This window comes from Malaclemys terrapin, chromosome 13 (genome assembly GCF_027887155.1).
Source record: "Malaclemys terrapin pileata isolate rMalTer1 chromosome 13, rMalTer1.hap1, whole genome shotgun sequence".
Taxonomy (NCBI): Eukaryota; Metazoa; Chordata; order Testudines; family Emydidae; genus Malaclemys; species Malaclemys terrapin.
Window position 1 is genome coordinate 22407267 of NC_071517.1, and position 18957 is coordinate 22426223.

General features: G+C 48.9%; 1 protein-coding gene across 1 annotated transcript in view; it reads right to left on the minus strand.

Annotated features, from left to right (window-relative positions):
- Positions 1–18957, minus strand: part of CFAP52 (cilia and flagella associated protein 52) — a 41904-nt gene that overhangs the window by 12065 nt on the left and 10882 nt on the right. The window contains exons 4-6 of the mRNA XM_054048436.1: positions 17628–17756; positions 7855–7954; positions 7414–7530 (exon numbers count right to left, since the gene is read on the minus strand). Coding sequence (XP_053904411.1) covers positions 7414–7530; positions 7855–7954; positions 17628–17756 — 346 coding nt within the window. The remainder of the gene's footprint in view (positions 1–7413; positions 7531–7854; positions 7955–17627; positions 17757–18957) is intronic.

Sequence of the window (18957 nt, forward strand, 5' to 3'; positions counted from 1 at the left end):
TCACTGAATCACTTACATGCTTTGTGCTATCTGCCAGTCCTTATGATATTATCAATATTTGGTGGTTTTCCTCAAAGCCCCAGCTCCTGGAGTCATGGGATTATGTGAGAACCTCAACTTTCATTTAAAAAAATTGTACAATTCTAACACTAGCAGTTGTGGAAAAAAAGCATGAAAATGTGAACTCTCAAAGGTCAAAACCCAGAAGGCAAATAAAAAGAACCCAACATTTTTTGAAACTGTCTAATTTTTAAGTCAATTTCATGGTTTTTGAACACATGAGCTTGGCAATATTGTATAATGTATTGTGTCTGAGCCTACAATACTGGTATTTCCAGACCAGCTCCTCTATACATATTAATCAGGCCCAACCCCGGTTAGCTTCCAGGATCAACACATTCAGGACAGTATGGCCACAGACAGCAAGTTTACAGGTCCTTTGAGCTGAAACGATCAAGGTTCTATGAGGGTTATGAGAGGAGGCCAAGCCAGAGAGGAAAATAGAAAGGGTATTTGAACTGTTCAGGTCCAGGAGGGGATCTTTAAGAGCATCCAGACAGTATAGACTGAATGACAGTACAATTCATAGAGGAAGTAGGTTGAGTTTGGGAAGACTGCTTTGGTCCAATTGTCCAATTGAGTGGAATCAACTGTATTAATTTTAAAGTCTTGCTTATGTTTCATGGAATAATTTAAAAAAATATTCTCTATAGAGGTACTGCATATGTCAGATTAGCTGTATTACTCATCCGTTCAGAAAATAAACCTACCAAGCATATCTGCATGAAAAAGGGTCTTCGCTTCTATTTACATTTTTCTATTTTTATCCTCTTTGCATTTCCATCTGCTCCACTAACTTATCTGTCTCTTGACATCATGATTCTCTGACATCATGAGTAATTGTAGGAAATTATGTCATACACAAAGGCCGTTTTTACCAAGTACAGAAAAACAGTAGGAAGGAAGCCTGTTTTCATTTAACTAGCCTCAGGAAAATGATGAGAACAAAGAAAACAAACACAGAAAATATGATCTAGAAATAGAACTGTTCTAAACAGAATGTTTTTTCACGTTTTCTATGAGGTGTCAGCAGATCTTTATGAGTCCTACTATCAGATACCCATCAACTTTGCTTTTGATCTATTGCTTTGCAGTGTCTTTTTATAAAATTCTTCTCATTTCAAACACCCAATTGGTTTAGGGTTATGGAAGGTGGTGGAATTACAAATCAAATAAACAACGACAGAATTTACATAATTACAGCTCTCAACTACCTGCTAATAAATTTGTGTTTTTATGGCACTCCCAATACTGCTTTAATTTTTCTAGGTATCCTGTTTAATTTCCCTAATTTGGGATTGAAACAGATATCACAAACTGTGAAAATCAAGGGCCTTCAACTGGTCAGAACACATATGGTTAGATGTGTCATCGTCAGTCTGATTTCAACCCTGCTTTTGTAAACAGACTTCTTTTCTGTCAAGACTGTTCTTTGAACTACCCCAAGTAAACCGACAGTTTTATAATTTACACTTGTAATTCACAACACCAAGCAATTCACATTAATGATGCAATTAATACTGTTTTATATCCTGCCTTTTGTAGATGAAACACAGTCTCCTAAGAAACCGCTGTGTTGAAGTTCAGTAATTACAGAGACAAATCTCAAACCAACTCAAGCATGCCCATTTCCCCATAAGGATACTTTCTCCCTTGTCCCATTCTCATCTCTTCCAGGCTTCTTTGCCGCACTGTGAACTCCTGCTCTTCATCTTAAAGTTGTTTAAAGCTTTTTTACAATGTAAACACTCCAGGAATTTTGAGAAAGGTATTTGCAAGTCACTCATCCCACTTTACACCTGAGCAACCAGCTTGCAATTCCTCGAGCAAATATGAATAAAAATTAATGTAGTGTTTACAGGTCCAGTATTTACTGTCTTTACAGAAAACCCTTTTTAAAAAAAATGCCATAAAGAAAAGCTTGGTTTCAAAAACAAGTTGCCAAGTGAAAGCAATGCACTTTACTATCATGGCTTATAAAACCCAAGCACTTAAATACCAAAAGATGAACAATGAAAGACCTGATTATCCTTACACTGCCTACTTAATAAGTAGTGCAGTTGTAGTCGTATTGGTCCCAGGATATGAGAGAGACAAGGTGAGTGAGGGAATATCTTTTATTTGACCAACTTCTGTTGGTTAGAGGGACAAGCTTTCCAGACACACAGAGTTGTTCTTCAGGCCTGGGAAAGGTACTCCCAGCGTCACAGAAAAATGCCAGGCGGAACAGATTGTTTGGCATAAGTAGTTAGCACGCATTATAAGGGACCATTCAAGGTAGATTAGCACATTAATTGTCTTCACCAAACAAGGAAACTCCACCAGAGAAATAGATCACATCATGGAATGGGCCACTCAAATACCCCAAGAGAACCTGCTTCAATACAGAAATAACACCCCCCTGACTGCAAATACCTAATTGTCACCTACCACCGCACACTGGAACCCATATGGGGTATCATCAAATAACTACAACCTATGCTCAAGGACCCCACTCTGAAATCTTTCCTGAACCCCACTTCTGGCCTTCAAACAATCCCCCAGCCTCTCCAAGCTCATCATCAGAAGCAAGCTCCCCACAGACCAGAACACACCAACTCAAATCAAAGCAGCACCAGACCCTCCCAGAACAACAAAAGCAAAATCTGCAGACATATCTCCACTGCTACAATGATCAATACCACCCCCCGCCCTCCCCCCGCCACACACACAACACACTTTTCAAGTTCCATGGATCCTACAAATGCCTATCACAACATATGATGTACCTAATCCAGTGCACTAAATGCACCACCAACTATGTGGGTGAAACCAGACAATCACTACACTTTTGAATGAACTCACACAGGAAAATGATAAAAGTCAAAAACACCCATCACAGACTATAGTTTATATTCTCTCTCCTTTGGAGCTCTTTTCTCTGACAGTTTCAAAGCCAGAGAAGCAAGTCTAAAATTAAAATAATAATTTCTTAAACATTTTACTGTTCCTGACCTTGACACTTTACATGAGCTAGTGAAAAATCTACCTATGGTCCATACTGGGCGGATAGAGGGGTATAAAGATAGATATAAAGATACAGATATAAAGATAGAGGGATATAAAGCAATATTTGTAACTTAGCTCATATTTAGAAAAGAAGGCATTTATGTATCATAATTGCAAAGAGTACTTAATTTATTCAAGAGAGAATCTAGCTGTCAGTGAGACTTAACCCTACAAAAGCCAAAGCATGAGGACTTCTCTCACTTTATTTTTTGAGGAGCGGGCTGTTATAAGGTGGTGTCAAGATCAGCTTTACTGGGGAACTCTAACTGCAACCTTTACTATGGAGAAGCAGTTGCCTTTTCATAGCAGATCACATGCTTTTAGAGCCAGTCCCAGAACTCTGCTTCTGCAGCTCCAAAAATACAGGCCATTGCTACTTGAGCTAAACGGACTAAGTGTGTTGTTCCAGAGAATTCAGGATCAGAACTTGAATCACCACAAGGCAATGCATCGCCTAGCCACCTGGCCGTAACTACTTTTATCATCCTACTAGACACAATACTAAACAACTTTGTCTTTCAGGTACCAAAACGGAGACCTAATAAACCTAAACTGCACATACAGAATTCAACTCTCACCTCTTGGCACCCAAATTGCAGTCACAAAATATGCAGGTTCTGTGCATGTAACTTCCAATTCTGCACAAGCAAATGCAGAGTTTGCGCATGTAGCAGCTGTACACACCTATTCTGCAGAAGTAGCTCAGGCAGAGTTTGGAAAATTTTCCTCTAATGGCTTCCTCTGCCAGTTTTGCTGTTGGATTTTTGTTACAGTCCTTGCTGCTCACTCATTTTCTTTCTAACCACAAGGTTTGCTTACCTCAGGGACAACACTGCCTCAGCACCCAGAGCAGTAGTGCAGATAATACTTTCATCTGCACACCTTCTCTTGCTGCTTGCTGAATTTCAGGGATTCTGACACAACAGAGAAATACATTTACACTTCTGCAAGAGAGATTTAAGGAAGAGCTTGAATTCCTTCGATGTTACACTCTCCATTGGGCACACGCTGAGAAGCAATAAAAAGTCTTTTATAGATACGAATAAAGAGAATCTAAGAATAACTGTACTAGCCAGAGTGTTCATGTTTAGCATAAATCCCCCATCCGGACTATTTTTTGCACAGGATTGACCTGTTCTGGGGATGAATCAGGGTGTGTAGTAAACCAGGCTGTTGTCTGAAGGACCCCTGCCTCATTTGTTGCAGAATCTGGAAGTCATGTAATGAATGAGGCAGGAAGCTGCAGGAAGATAAAAGATGGTTTCATGTTTAAGGCATTTGAATGCTGCCCTGGGGAACTGAATTCTGTTCCTGCGTCTGCCACAGAGTCCCTGTGTGATGCTAGGTAAGTCTTTGAAACCAAACTTTACAGAGGTAGTCACTGATTGTGTGTTCATCATTTTCTGGGTCCTGACTGGAAACCCTGGGGTCTGATTTGCAGAAGTGCTGAACCCTTACAGCTGCAACTGAAGTGAGTGATTGCTTTAGCAGTAACTGATAGCAGTAGTAGGTTCTCATCCGCTATATGGACCAGCACCAGAGTGGGATGAGACATGCACTTTGCCAGTGTGTTTCATAGATATTATTTCTGTCACTGGCTCCAAGTCCCAGTCTCTCTCCAGCTCCTAGTCCAGGGGTGGGCAAACTTTTTGGCCTGAGGGCCACATCGGGGTTCTGAAACCGTATGGAGGGCCGGGTAAGGAAGGCTGTGCCTCCCCAAACAGCCTGGCCCCTGCCCCCTCCCCGCCCCCTGACTGCCCCCCTCAGAATCCCTGACCCATCCAACCCTCCTGCAACTTGTCCCCTGACCGCCACCTCCTGGGACCCTCCCCCTTCCAGCCCCCTTGCTCCCTGTCCCCTGATTGCCCTGACCCCTAGCTACATCCCCACCCCCTGACAGGCCCCGCGGGACTCCCACGCCTATCCAACCCCCCCCCATTCCCCATCCCCTGACCACCCCCCCAAACCTCCACCCCATTCAATCCCCCCTGCTCCCTGTCCCCTGACTGCCCCCACGGGACCTCTGCCCCTTATCCAATGCCCCCACTCCCCGCCCCCTTACCATGCCGCTCAGAGCAGCAGGACTGACAGCTGCGCCGCCTGGCTGGAGCCAGCCATGCTGCTGTGCTGCCCGGCAGGAGCTCGCAGTCCCACTGCCCAGAGTGCTGGCAGCATAGCAAGCTGAGGCTGCAGGGGAAGGGGGAAAGCAGAGGAGGGGCCAGGGGCTAGCCTCCCTGGCCGGGAGCTCAAGGGCAGGGCAGGACGGTCCTGCGGGCCAGATGTGGCCCAGGCAGCAGCACCTACAGGGCCTGCACAAGCTTCAGGCAGGGCTTTAAAAAGGGAGAAGAGCAGCTCAGAAGGAGGCAGGCAGTGGAGGGGAGCAGATGATCGCCCTGAGCTCTGAGAGTCGAAGTATTGCCCCAGAGGCACCTTGCCTGCGGCCGCACTACACAGGCCAGAGGAGAACCTACAAAAGAGCACAGTGACTGGGTGTGCAGGTTAGAGACTCAAGAGAAGGGCTTCACCCTGGGACAATCAGTGGGGGCTGGGGTAGGAAGTGGTCCAGGGAGTGCTGTGGACTGATACCCCAAGAGGTTGATTATAGTCACCCGCTGCTGGGTCCTGGACTGAAGCTCGGTGGAGTGGATGGATCTGGGCTCCCCTACCCCCACCCAGCAAACAGCACAACACCAGGGGCCTTCACCTAAGATGAGAGGCCTATGGGAGCAGACCGTGATTATTCAAAGGCCCAGCCCCTACTTCCCCAGTGCAGGGGGGGGGGGGTGGCAGAAACCCCTGCCTGACCACTAGGCAGCACTGTGCATGGTGGCACACCGTTTATACTGCCCCAAGTACACTGACAGCACAGAAGAGCCAGCTCCTGCTCTCAGGTCCAATGTCCAGCCCCATCCCAGCCTGCAGAAACAGGGAGCAGCCATTACATGGAAAGTCCCTGGGAGCCCGTTGTCCTGGGCTGGAGCATGCTCAGTTGCTCTGTAGGAATGGTGCATGTGCACTGCAGTCAGCACTGGGAGCTGTGAAAAGCTCAAACATGCTCAGTGAGGATGGAATCTTCCAAGATTTTAGCTGTTAAGATCTAGCAAGTCTCTACTGAGCATGTGTGAAGTGTAATTTTTCAAAGGCTTATAAATTGGACAAATTTGGGCAGATTTTCATGGGAATAGCAAAAGGCAAATCCCTGATACAAAGGTCACACACCTACCAAATTTCAAGTACCTGCTCCATAGCATGGGGACACTAGAGCATTTGAGAAAAAGATCACTAGAATTTTTTAACCTGGGCAAAACAACATAGTTTCCCACAGCTTTGTTCCCAGAAACAGCTGAACCATTTTGGCTGAAATTTTCCAAAAAAAAAAAAAAAAATTCAATGTGAGGCAGATGAAATGCAGCATGGAAAATTTCAGCCCAAATGGTTAAATCTTGGCAAATTATAAGTCACTGAAAACAAGGTCTTATGCTGGAAAATGTTGGGCAACCTCAATAGTAGGCAGCACTACTAGCCCTATTACATCATACCCGCCCCCAACAGGGTCCTGCCCCATCCTGGCAACGGAAGTGAGTGGAGAAGATTTAAGCCAGCCTCTGTTCCCATTTCACCATTTACTGATAGACATTTTCTACAGCACTCTTCTCTACAATAGTTCCTCCCCATTATCCCTGGAGTCTCCTCCCACCACACAGTAATCCGGAGCTGATTTCTGAGGGCAGAGAAAGGTGGTCTTCTACCTCCGCTTCCGGGAGGTTGCTAGAAACTGAGTGGATAAAAGAATGTGCTTGTTCTATCTGATGAGGACAAGGGATATAGTCTCTCCTTTTCCCTATTAGGCCAGGGGAGAGGTGTGGGGATGCGGACACCGTGCTTGTGGGAGAGTTATTTTCCTCTTTCCCCCAATTTTGCCAGTTAGCAGGACAGGCAGAGTGCTGCTGCTAACATCATCTCAGGGGAAGTATGCTGAAGACCCTGAGCTATGGATAAAACCCAGCTTCTAGAATACACAGGGAGAGAGCAGATGCTGGGCCAGATGAAGCTGAACAAAGCTGAGCCAGTGAACTCAGTCTTTGGGCTCAGGGTCAACTACACCATTCAAAAGGAACTAATGGCACAGAACTGGGATTAGTTTCTGAATTGGCTTCAGGGAGGTTCTCTTAGAAGGAGGGGGAAATGCCCCCATGTCAGTTACTAACAAAGAGAGGAGGAGAATGGGAGGCAGGAGAAAAACTACATGAGAAATTGTGGTTAGCAAAAGTTACTTAGAAACAACCCCAGAGGGATTCCACTCACCAGGCTGAACTTCTCCTTCACAGGTCCATAGTCACTCATTAGTTTGCTTTTCATATTCAGTTTCAGGATATCACCACTGGACGTGCCAACATAGAAGTAACTATCATCTTCTGCCATCTGAGGGAAGGTTTAAATACAGAGATCAAGATCAGGTCATCTATCTATCTAGACATTTATACCATGCCCATGATTGTGGTGTATGAGTGGCTTTACCTCAGCATATTGCCCAGGGTAAAGTTTATGTTCAAATACACACAAAATGTTCCAGAGCTCTGTTGAAAGTTAAGACATTTTCCTAACTAAATCTTGTTAACATTCATAAGCAGAAAAGGGATTCCCAAGAGAAAAATGCTACAGGACACAGCCTGCTACATTATTACAAATAGTCTTGATCACCCATACATCTGCTTAGCTATATAGTTTCCACAGAAGAATACTTACCATAATACTTGTGATTACTCTTTTCAGTGACCCTGTTTGGCATTCTGTTGGCCGGATTTTCCGATTTGGTAGATCTAGTTCCCATACTCGAATAGTCCCACTGTAGCAAAAGAACATACATCGTAATCAAATTTATATATGCAGGAGTCTCTGAGACCTTCTAATACAGCAGTGTTCAAAAAGTACATTTAGTATGTTCTGTCTGGGATCCCTCATCTTCTTAATATAGAAAGGAAAAAAGTACAATTTTAGAGAGGCAAAAAAGGAACCTGTCCTTTTTATAAGGTAGGTTCTTGGTAACTTCTACTGCACCACTTACACCCATGTTGACTTATCTGGTAGAAGTATAAACTATGCTCTTCGGGAACATGTAATGACCTAGACACCTGCCATTACTCAGAGAGACATGCACTGTGGGGCCCCAATGGCTCAGGTTATATCTGAGAAGAACAGGAAAGGGACTGTCCAGGGCATCCAAGTCTATTTTCTAGTACTGTAACTTCACTAGCAACACAGGAGCCACCATATTATTTATTATCCATAAAAAACTACATTAAAAGAACATTCAAGTTGAAAACTCAAACACTCAAAAGTTAGGAAATGCCAGAATGAAAGATGCCCTTAATTCAGTTCTTTTGTGCTGATGCATTATGATACGGTCTTTAATTACATGCAAACATACTATTTTTTGCACAGGACTCCTGCATCATTCCTTCTATGAGGAATCATCATTGAGTAAAAGACGGTTACTCACCGTTGTAACTGTTGTTCTTCGAGATGTGTTGCTCATATCCATTCCATTAGGTGTGTGCGCGCCGCGTGCACGATCGTCGGAAGATTTTCTACCCTAGCAACACCGGCGGGTCGGCTGTGGAGCCCCCTAGAGTGGCGCCTTCATGGCGCTGAATATATACCCCAGCCGACCCGGCGCCCCCTCAGTTCCTTCTTGCCGGCTACTCCGACAGTGGGGACGGGGGGCGGGTTTGGAATGGATATGAGCAACACATCTCGAGGAACAACAGTTACAACGGTGAGTAACCGTCTTTTCTTCTTCGAGTGCTTGCTCATATCCATTCCATTAGGTGACTCCCAAGCCCAACTTAGGTGGTGGGGTTGGAGTGAGACATTGCCGTGTGCAAAACCGCTGATCCGAAGGCAGCATCGTCCCTGGACTGCTGCACTAGTGCATAGTGAGCTGTAAACGTGTGGACTGATGACCAAACCGCCGCTCTACAAATGTCCTGTATCGGAACATGTGCCAGGAAAGCAGTCGAGGAGGCTTGGGCCCTCGTGGAGTGAGCGGTGAGGTGCGGTGCTGAGACACCTGCCAGGTCATAGCAAGTCCGGATGCAAGACGTAATCCAGGAGGATAGGCGCTGTGAGGAGACCGGTGAGCCTTTCATTCGGTCGGCCACTGCAACGAAGAGCTGCGTCGTCTTTCTAAAGTGCTTTGTGCGGTCAATATAGAAGGCCAGGGCCCTTCTTACGTCCAGGGAATGCAGACGTTGGTCCTGGCGAGTGGCATGCGGTTTGGGATAAAAGACCGGGAGAAATATGTCCTGGTTGATATGAAATGGCGAAACCACCTTAGGGAGAAAGGCAGGATGTGGACGAAGTTGCACTTTATCCTTATGAAAAACTGTGTAAGGGGGCTCAGATGTCAGCGCCCTGAGTTCAGAAACGCGCCTTGCTGAGGTGATGGCTACGAGGAAGGCTGTCTTCCAGGATAGGTACAGAAGTGAACAGGTGGCCAGTGGCTCGAATGGAGGACCTGTGAGCTTGGAGAGAACCAGGTTGAGGTCCCACGTCGGGACGGGCTGACGTTGTTGTGGGTACATCCGGTCTAAGCCCTTGAGGAATCTAACGACCATCGGGTTAGAGAATACCGAGGACGCGAGTTCCCCTGGGTGAAAGGCCGATATAGCGGCCAGGTGAACCCTAATTGAAGATATCGCCAACCCCTGATGTTTTAGGGAGAGGAGATACTCCAAAATGAGAGGAATGGGTGCCTGCAACGGGGACGTGGCTCGTTGTTCGCACCAACAGGAGAACCGCTTCCACTTGGCCAGGTACGTGGTGCGTGTTGAGGGCTTCCTACTGCTCAGCAGAATCTGTTGGACAGAGTGCGAGCATTGCTGCTCTGCCTGGGTGAACCATGGAGCAGCCACGCCGTGAGGTGGAGTGATTGCAGGTCGGGGTGACGCAGCCGGCCGTGGTCCTGCGTGATGAGATCCGGATACAACGGAAGCGGGATCGGTGTCTGAACCGAGAGTTCCAACAGTGTGGTGTACCAATGTTGTCTCGGCCACGCTGGAGCGACCAGAATTACCTGTGCCTGGTCTCTGCGCAATTTGAGCAGTACCTTGTGGACCAGAGGAAACGGAGGGAAGGCGTAAAACAGGTGGTCTTTCCAGGGAAGGAGAAACGCATCCGAGAGGGAGCCCGGAGCTCGACCTTGTAGGGAGCAGAACACGTGGCACTTCCTGTTGTCTCGGGATGCAAACAGGTCTATCTGGGGAAACCCCCACCTCTGGAAGATGGAATGTATGATGTCCGGACGGATAGACCACTCGTGCGTCTGGAAGGACCTGCTGAGTCGGTCCGCTAGAGTGTTCTGGACTCCAGGGAGGAACGATGCCGTGAGGTGGATTGAGTGGGCGATGCAGAAGTCCCACAGGCGAATGGCCTCTTGGCATAGGATTGACGAACGTGCTCCTCCTTGCTTGTTGATGTAAAACATGGCCGTGGTGTTGTCGATGAGAACTAACACACATCGGCCACGTAGGAGGTTGAGAAATGCCTGGCACGCCAGTCGTACCGCCATCAGTTCCCGAACATTGATGTGCAGGGCTAGCTGGGATGCAGTCCACAGGCCCTGGGTATGGTGTTCGTTGAGATGGGCGCCCCAACCCAGAGATGAAGCGTCTGTGACCAGGTGCAGAGAGGGTTGTGGGGCGTGAAATGGTATCCCCTCGCAGACCACATTGCGATCTAGCCACCAGGTGAGGGAGGCCAGGACCGAGTTCGGGACCGTGACCACCATGTTCAGACTGTCCCGATGTGGACGGTATATTGATGACACCCAGGTTTGAAGTGGGCGAAGCCGAAGTCTGGCATGCCTGGTTACGTACGTGCAGGAAGCCATGTGACCCAGCAGGGTAAGGCACGACCTCACCGTGGTCGTTGGGAAGGCCTGGAGTCCTTGAATGAGGCTCGTGATGGTGCCGAATCTGTTGTCTGGCAGGATGGCTTGTGCACGTCTGGAGTCTAGAACTGCGCCGATGAATTCTATTCTCTGGGTAGGTTCTAGAGTGGATTTGTCCTTGTTGAGTAGGATGCCCAACTCGTTGAATGTGTGCACTATTATGTGGACGTGAGCTTGAACTTGCTCCTTGGTGCGACTGCGTACCAGCCAGTCGTCTAGGTACGGGAACACCTGTATCCCTTGCCGACGAAGGTATGCTGCCACGACAGCCATACATTTCGTGAACACTCTTGGGGCCGAGGATAGGCCGAAGGGAAGGACTGCAAATTGGTAGTGCACTGTGTTTACCACGAATCGCAGGAAGCGTCTGTGAGGTGGGTAAATTGAGATGTGAAAGTATGCGTCTTTCATGTCGAGGGCGGCGAAGCAGTCTCCAGGATCGAGGGAAGGGATAATGGCCCCCAAAGAGACCATGCGGAACTTCAACTTTACTACGAATTTGTTGAGTCCGCGCAAGTCCAAGATGGGCCGCAGACCTCCCTTGGACTTGGGGATCAGGAAATAACGGGAATAAAATCCCCTGCCCCTTAACTCTATCGGAACCTCCTCTATGGCCCCCATGGCCAGGAGCGTAGAAACCTCCTGAATAAGAAGTTGCTCGTGAGAAGGGTCCCTGAAGAGGGACGGGGAAGGGGGGTGGGAGGGGGGGATAGAAGAAAATTGGATAGCGTATCCCCTCTCCACCGTGCGGAGGACCCAACGGTCCGAAGTTATAAGGGACCAAGCACGGTGGAAGTGGGAGAGGCGATCCCGAAAGGAGGGGGTTGGATCCTGGGGGATGACTGGGGCGCCGTCCTCGACCGCACCTTCAAAAGTTCTGCCTGGGGCCTGAAGGTGGTCTAGGTGGTCCCTGGTTCTGGCCGGGTTGAGGGCCGGTCCACCTTCTTCTACCACCTCGCCCTCGCCTCCTGGCCGAGTCCTGTCTCTGACGAGGTGGGGGGGGGTAGAAGCGCTGAGGCTGCGGCCTAAATGGCCTGCGCTGAGGGCCCACAACATGCATCCCCAGGGAGCGCATGATTGTTCTCGAGTCCTTTAGGCTCTGCAGGCGAGAGTCCGTTTTGTCTGAGAACAATCCGTGTCCCTCAAAGGGGAGATCCTGTAGGGTTTGCTGCAGCTCCGGAGGCAAACCCGAGACCTGAAGCCAGGAGATCCTACGCATAGCGATACCCGAAGCCAGGGTCCTCGCAGCTGAGTCTGCTATGTCCAAGGAGGCCTGCAAGGAGGTCCGAGCCACCTTCTTGCCCTCCTCTACCATGGCTCCAAACTCTTCCCTGGACTCTTGGGGAATCAGCTCCTTAAACTTCCCCATAGAGTTCCAGGAGTTGAAACTGTAGCGGCTCAGCAGCGCCTGTTGGTTCGCTGCTCTAAGTTGTAGCCCTCCGGCTGAGTAAACCTTACGGCCAAACAAATCGAGCCGCTTAGCCTCTTTTGATTTAGGCGCTGCAGCCTGCTGGCCGTGGCGCTCTCGTGCGTTCACTGATTCCACCACCAGTGAACACGGTTGGGGGTGGGTATACAAGTACCCATAGTCCTTAGACGGGACAAAGTATTTCCTTTCCACCCCTCTCGCTGTGGGTGGGATAGAGGCAGGAGTTTGCCATATCGTATCTGCATTCATTTGAATCGTGCGGATCAGGGGTAACGCTACCCTCGATGGGGCATCCGCTCCAAGGATATTCACGATCGGGTCGTGAACCTCCACTATCTCCTCCGCCTGCAGGTCCATATTACGGGCCATCCTGCGCAGAAGATCCTGGTGAGCCCGAAGATCTATTGGAGGCGGGCCTGTGCACGATGTGCCCGCCACTGCCTCATCGGGAGAAGAAGAGGAAGATGCCTCCGGTGGAACAGGATCCAAGGGCTGGTCCTGGTCTCCCTGTTCCTGGGCTGGAGCATCACCTGTGCCTGGGTCCAGGGTGTCAGGTGGTGCGGACCCAGAGGCCTCCATGCCCCCTGGCGGAGGCCGAGAGATGGTGGACTCCGGGGCCCCTCTGACGGAGTGACCGGAGCGAGAGGTCGACGCAATTGGAGCCCCTTGCGCCTGATGGTACGCCCACGGGGTCCAGAACGACCAGTGAGATGGGCCATGAGCAGGGTCCTCTGCTACCTCCTGCCAATGGCCTATGTCCTGCTCCTCGGCTTGACCCTGAGGGGGGTATGCCGATCTCGATACTTCCTCAGAGGAGCGGGACACCGATCTCGATGGCCATGGCGGTGCCGAGTGCGTCGAGACGAATCCCGTGGGATGCGGTGCCGCACGGTGCCGGTCCGGGGATGTTCTATCTCCACGCGGTGCCGGCGATCGGTGCCGGGACCGCGACCGGTGCCGATGACCTCGTCGGTGCCGGGAGTCGGATCTGGACCTCGACGAGGACCTGGAGTATGCCCGGTGCCGGGAGCGGCCTCTCGACGTCGAGCGTCGACCGTAGCGGTGCCGAGAGCTACGTCTCGACGTTGATCGGTGCCGACGATCATATCGGTGCCGAGACGTAGAGCGGTGCCGCGAAGAAGATCTTGGCCGCGAGTACGACCGGTGCCGAGACGATATTCGGTGCCGGGACTGCGAGCGGCGTGGGGACCTGCTTCGGGACCTGGAGCGGTGCCGAGGTTCCAGTCCTTGTGGAGGGCGCATCAAGGCAGGTTTCCCCCTCGACTGGACCGGGCGAGTCAGCGGTGCAGTCGGTGCCGGTGGTTGAGGCGGTGCCGGCTCCGTGAGAGCTATTAAGTCTCTCGCCGCCGCGAAGGTCTCTGGAGTCGACGGTAGGCACTGTATCACCGCCGGCCTCGGTGGAGACGCTATCTGCACCGGACTCAACGGCTTCGGTGCCGGAGTCGACGGTGCTGGAGGCACCTGTTTCCTTTGCTCCACCGGCGGACGCGGCTCTACCCCCGGCACTGGGGGAGCCGGCGTCTTCGGCACGGACGTCCCCGTCTTATGGGCTTTTTTATGCCCCGGGGATAATGATCGGCGCCGAGGCACTGCTTGCGGTGCCGACGAGGTCCGGTGCCGGGGAGGCTTGTCTGACGCCACTCGCGTGGTCGTCAAAGCCGGTGCTGCCGGTGCACTGCGCACCGAGGTGCTAGGCGCCGGGGTCTGGCCCGTAGAGGGAGTGTCCGGGCTAAGTGCCGCCTCCATCAGGAGTTGCCTGAGCCGAAAGTCCCGCTCCTTCTTGGTCCTTGGTCTGAAGGCCTTACAGATCTTGCACTTATCTGTTTGGTGGGACTCTCCCAGGCACTTCAGACAGGAGTCGTGCGGGTCGCTCGTGGGCATAGGCTTCGCGCAGGAGGCGCACTGCTTGAAGCCGGGAGCGTTGGGCATGAGCCCGGCCCCGCGGCCGGGGAAGAAAGGGGGAGACGACCCCCTTAATCCCCTGAGCTACTTAGAACAACTATAACAACTTTTTTAAAACTATTTAACTATTTAACTATAAACACTATAACTATAACTGCTAATAACCAACAAAGCTAGGGAGAGTGGAGAACAGCTAAGCAGCGCTCCACAGTTCCAACGACCGTCAGGGGCGGTAAGAAGGAACTGAGGGGGCGCCGGGTCGGCTGGGGTATATATTCAGCGCCATGAAGGCGCCACTCTAGGGGGCTCCACAGCCGACCCGCCGGTGTTGCTAGGGTAGTTAATCTTCCGACGATCGTGCACGCGGCGCGCACACACCTAATGGAATGGATATGAGCAAGCACTCGAAGAAGAAGTCTGTTTCCAGTGGGGTCCCACAGGAATTGGTTCCTGGCCCTATGCTATTTTTATCAATGACCTGGAAGAAAACTTAAAATCACCACTGATAAAGTTTGCAGATGACACAAAAATTGGGACAGTGGTAAATAAATAAGAGGATAGGTCACTTACACTGAGCAATCTAGATTGCTTGGTAAGCTGGGCACAAACAACCAATGTGTGTTTTAATACGATTACATGTAAATGTATATGTTACGCTGACAGACTCCAGTCGTCAGCAGGTGGGCTTGAACCTGGGATCTCTGGAGCTTAGTGCATGAACCTCTACAGCACGAGCTAAAAGCCAACAGCCTGTTAGCTAAGGCCATAGAGCAGACTCATTTTAACTCGCTAAGTGGCCTCAGTGCCACTAGATCAGTAGTTCTAACTTTTGTTCTGGTGACCCCTTTCACATAGGAAGCCTTTGAGTGCAACCCCCCCTTATAAATTAAAAACACTTTTTTATATATTTAACACCACTATAAATGCTGGAGGCGAACGGGGGTTTGGGGTGGAGGCTGGCAGCTTGCGACCCCCCCATGTAATAACCTCGTGACCCCCTAAGGGGTCCCGACCCCCAGTTTGAGAACCCCTGCACTAGATGGGACAGAACACCATACCCAGAAGGTGTGTGAGTTACATATACACCTAGGAACAAAGAATGGAGGCCATACCTACAGGGAAGCAGGGACTCTGAAAAAGATTTGGGCAGGGTGGTGGATAATCAGATGAACAGGAGCTCGCGTGGCCAAAAGGGCTATTGTGATCCTGGGATGCATAAACAGGGGACTCTCAAGTAGAAGCGGAGAAGTTATTTTATCTCTGTGTTTGGCACTAGTGCAACCGCTGCTGGAATACTGACTCCTGTTCTAGTGTCCACAAATCAAAAATGTTGTTGATAAATTGGAGAGGGTTCAGAGAAGAGCCATGAGAATGATTAAAGGATTAGAAAACATGCTTTATAGTGATAGACTCCAGGAACTCAATTGATTTAGCTTAACAAAGAGAAGGTTAAGGGGCGATAGGATTATAGTCTATAAGAATCTACATGAGGAAGAAATATTTGACAATGGGCTTTCAAGCTAGTAGAGCACAATTCAATGGCTGGAAATTGAAGCTAGACAAATTCAGACAGGAAATAAAGTGTACATTTTTAATAGGGAAGGTAATTAACTATTGGAACAATTTACCAAGCGTTGTGGTGGATTCTCCATCATTGGCAATTTTAAAATCAAGACTGGATGTTTTTCTAAAAGATATTGCTCTAGGAATTGGGGTGGGGGGAGTTCTATGGCCTGCGTTATATAGTAAGTCAGACCAGATGATCGCAGTGGACCCTTCTGGCCTAGGAGTCTATGAACTATCTTATGATCAGATCATAGGACCACTACATAATTGAAGAAAAAAAACGAGGATGTCAATCAGAACTGTTCTACCACCACGGCACTGTAACAAGCAGAGAGCACGAGGGTCTACAGATATGTCACAGTGAGCAGTTTGCTTCTCTGTTTCGACCTCCTTGTGGAGAGTATAACCAGAGAGCTGGATGGGGCTGTAGAACCAGAGCTGGAAGTACTTACAATCAGGGCTGGCTCCAGGCACCAGCCCAGCAAGCAGGTGCTTGGGGCGGCCCCTGGAAGGGGACGGCACATCCGGCTCTTCGGTGGCAATTCGGGGGCGGGTCCCTCAGTCCGTGTCAGAGGGAAGGATCGGCCGCCAAATTGCCGCCGAAGAATGAAGTGGCGGCATTAGAGTTCCTGATCGCGGCTTTTTTGCTTGGGGCGGCAAAAACTATGGAGTCGGCCCTGCTTACAATGATAAAACAGCACAGTGCCACTGAAAAGGAATTGCAGCTTTTTCTCACCTCTTCCCTACCCCCATCCGACCACTATCCTCGAGTCCCTTCATGTCACTCCACTCCTGTACTATCTCCCCCTCATCTCGCACGCTTTGGTCCCTGAGCATTTAGTGCTCACTACATTTTAAAAACCCAATTCTAATTTCTAATTGAAAAACCCATCAGAACCAACAAGATGTGTGGACAGACTGGTCCGTCATCTCCTCAATCTGCCTTCGTTGGTTATCACTTGTAGTGCTATGTCTAAATCTAAGCTGAGAGAACTTCAAGCAGGGACCTTCTCTTTCCCATGTTCTGTCTAGCACACTTGGAGTGCCATTGCCATCATTTTCAGAAGCACCCAAAATTCCCATTGATTTCAATGGCAGCTGCAGATCCCCAGCATCTTTAAAAAGCAAGCCATATACAAGTAATAATATATTTAATTGTGGAAATATGACTGTTTTGCATCAGAGAGCTCTCTTATACCGTACGGGGTGATACCCTCACTGACTGTGATATGCAGTAAAGAAAAAAATCCAGCAATCTCTGAGCTGTCACTGCTCCTCCGTTAACATGCCATTGTTCAGAGGCATTTATCAACTGCTCTTCTCGGGTAAACATTAGGAAGCAAATATTTTAACTGCTGCATGGGGAGTGCTGAATACAAACCCCTGCCATCAGTAACAGAACTGATGCACGCAGTTCCCTGTGCACTGCTTTGAAAACACTCTTTGTGTGGAACAAGCAGAAATGCCTGTAAGGGACAAGCTGATGGATATTCATAGGCCCCTTGACAGTGATAGGAAAAAACGTTAACACTCCACATTGCTTAACTTTCCTTCCATCTAGGTAAACAGTCTTTGTAGAAGGAAATAGCTTTGTGGGTTTTCCCCCCCCCTCAACAGTTCTCTACTATCGGCTAGACAAGACCTCCTTACTTTCCAGCACTAATGAACGCCTCATCTCTGCAGTTGGAGAACGCCAGGACGGTAGCATTTCCAGCACTACGGGCTGAAGCAGGGCTGCCGCAGATGGCATCTCTCTTAGCTATGCTCCATACAACCACGCTGCAGGGAAAGAAGGGTTTAAAAAAATAGTTTCAACTTGTATAAATCATAAGAAAATGTCACCAATCAATAGAGTGAAGCTATCTTCCCAAACATGTTGCTAGATGAATCCAGGCTTGGGGCCACTTTGCAGAGAAAACGTTCACCCACACTTTTTGTACATAGATATATAGAATTGCAATTCATGTCCCTTGTTCATAAAGCAGCTTAGTGGGTTTGTGCACTAGCCTTTTAACTCCTGTTGGCCAAGATTTTAATCATGTCTTAGGTCATCAGTAGAAACTGATCTGATGGATCTCATCCTGTCCCCATTGTGACAGATAGGACAACTTCCTGCAATATCTTTTGGAGACCATATTGTATTAAGTGTATGAATGGGTTAAGTATCACCGTTGGCCAGGCACTGTATGAACGCCACAGAGGGAGGATTACCACAGCTCCTCCAGGAAGTGAAAACAGAAAACAGCAGGGGAAGATTAAGGCAAATCACTCAGGTTATAACACCTCCAGACAGGTACCACCTCCTGGGGATGTTCGCATATTCTGGTTCAAACTAGATTCTCCAGATACCAACATACAAAGAAAGGACTTTTGGATAAACAGCCCAAGCTTAAACTGACTCAAGATCAGCATTCTGGTTCTAAGACAAATGAACTTGTAATCATGGGGAAAACCCAGTCGTGGGTTTTGAAGGACTAAAACCTGCCAAAGCCTCTGGGTTGGAGTTGAGGTGACCGCTGATAAGCTTTTTAGCATGTGTGTAATTTCTTTTATTGTTTTAATATGTTTTCTCTGTAATGCTTTCACCTTAAGAATAAAGGTAACTGCTAAGAAGGAGCTGTGTTGTAACTTGTAACGGCTGGCCATACACTAGTCAGAGCCCTCGGAGAGCAGGCAAAATGCAGACGCTGGTCTTTTAGGCAGCCTGGCTTGTTGGCGATATGACAGTATAAATCATGGAGATGTGCAGCCTTAAAAACCCTGGTCAGAAGGGAGTGACACATGGGTCTCTGCCTAGGAGAGGTGATGGCTGAAAGCGGGAAACCTTTAAGAGGGTGTCCTCAAGGGACCACGGAGGGGGAAATACAGGTGCAGTTACCCTGAAACTGTGATGCCCACCATAAAGACACCATACCATTTCACATCTTTGGCTTTCGACTGGCCAGGAGTGGAGCAGCAGAGACGATGCAAGTCAGGAATC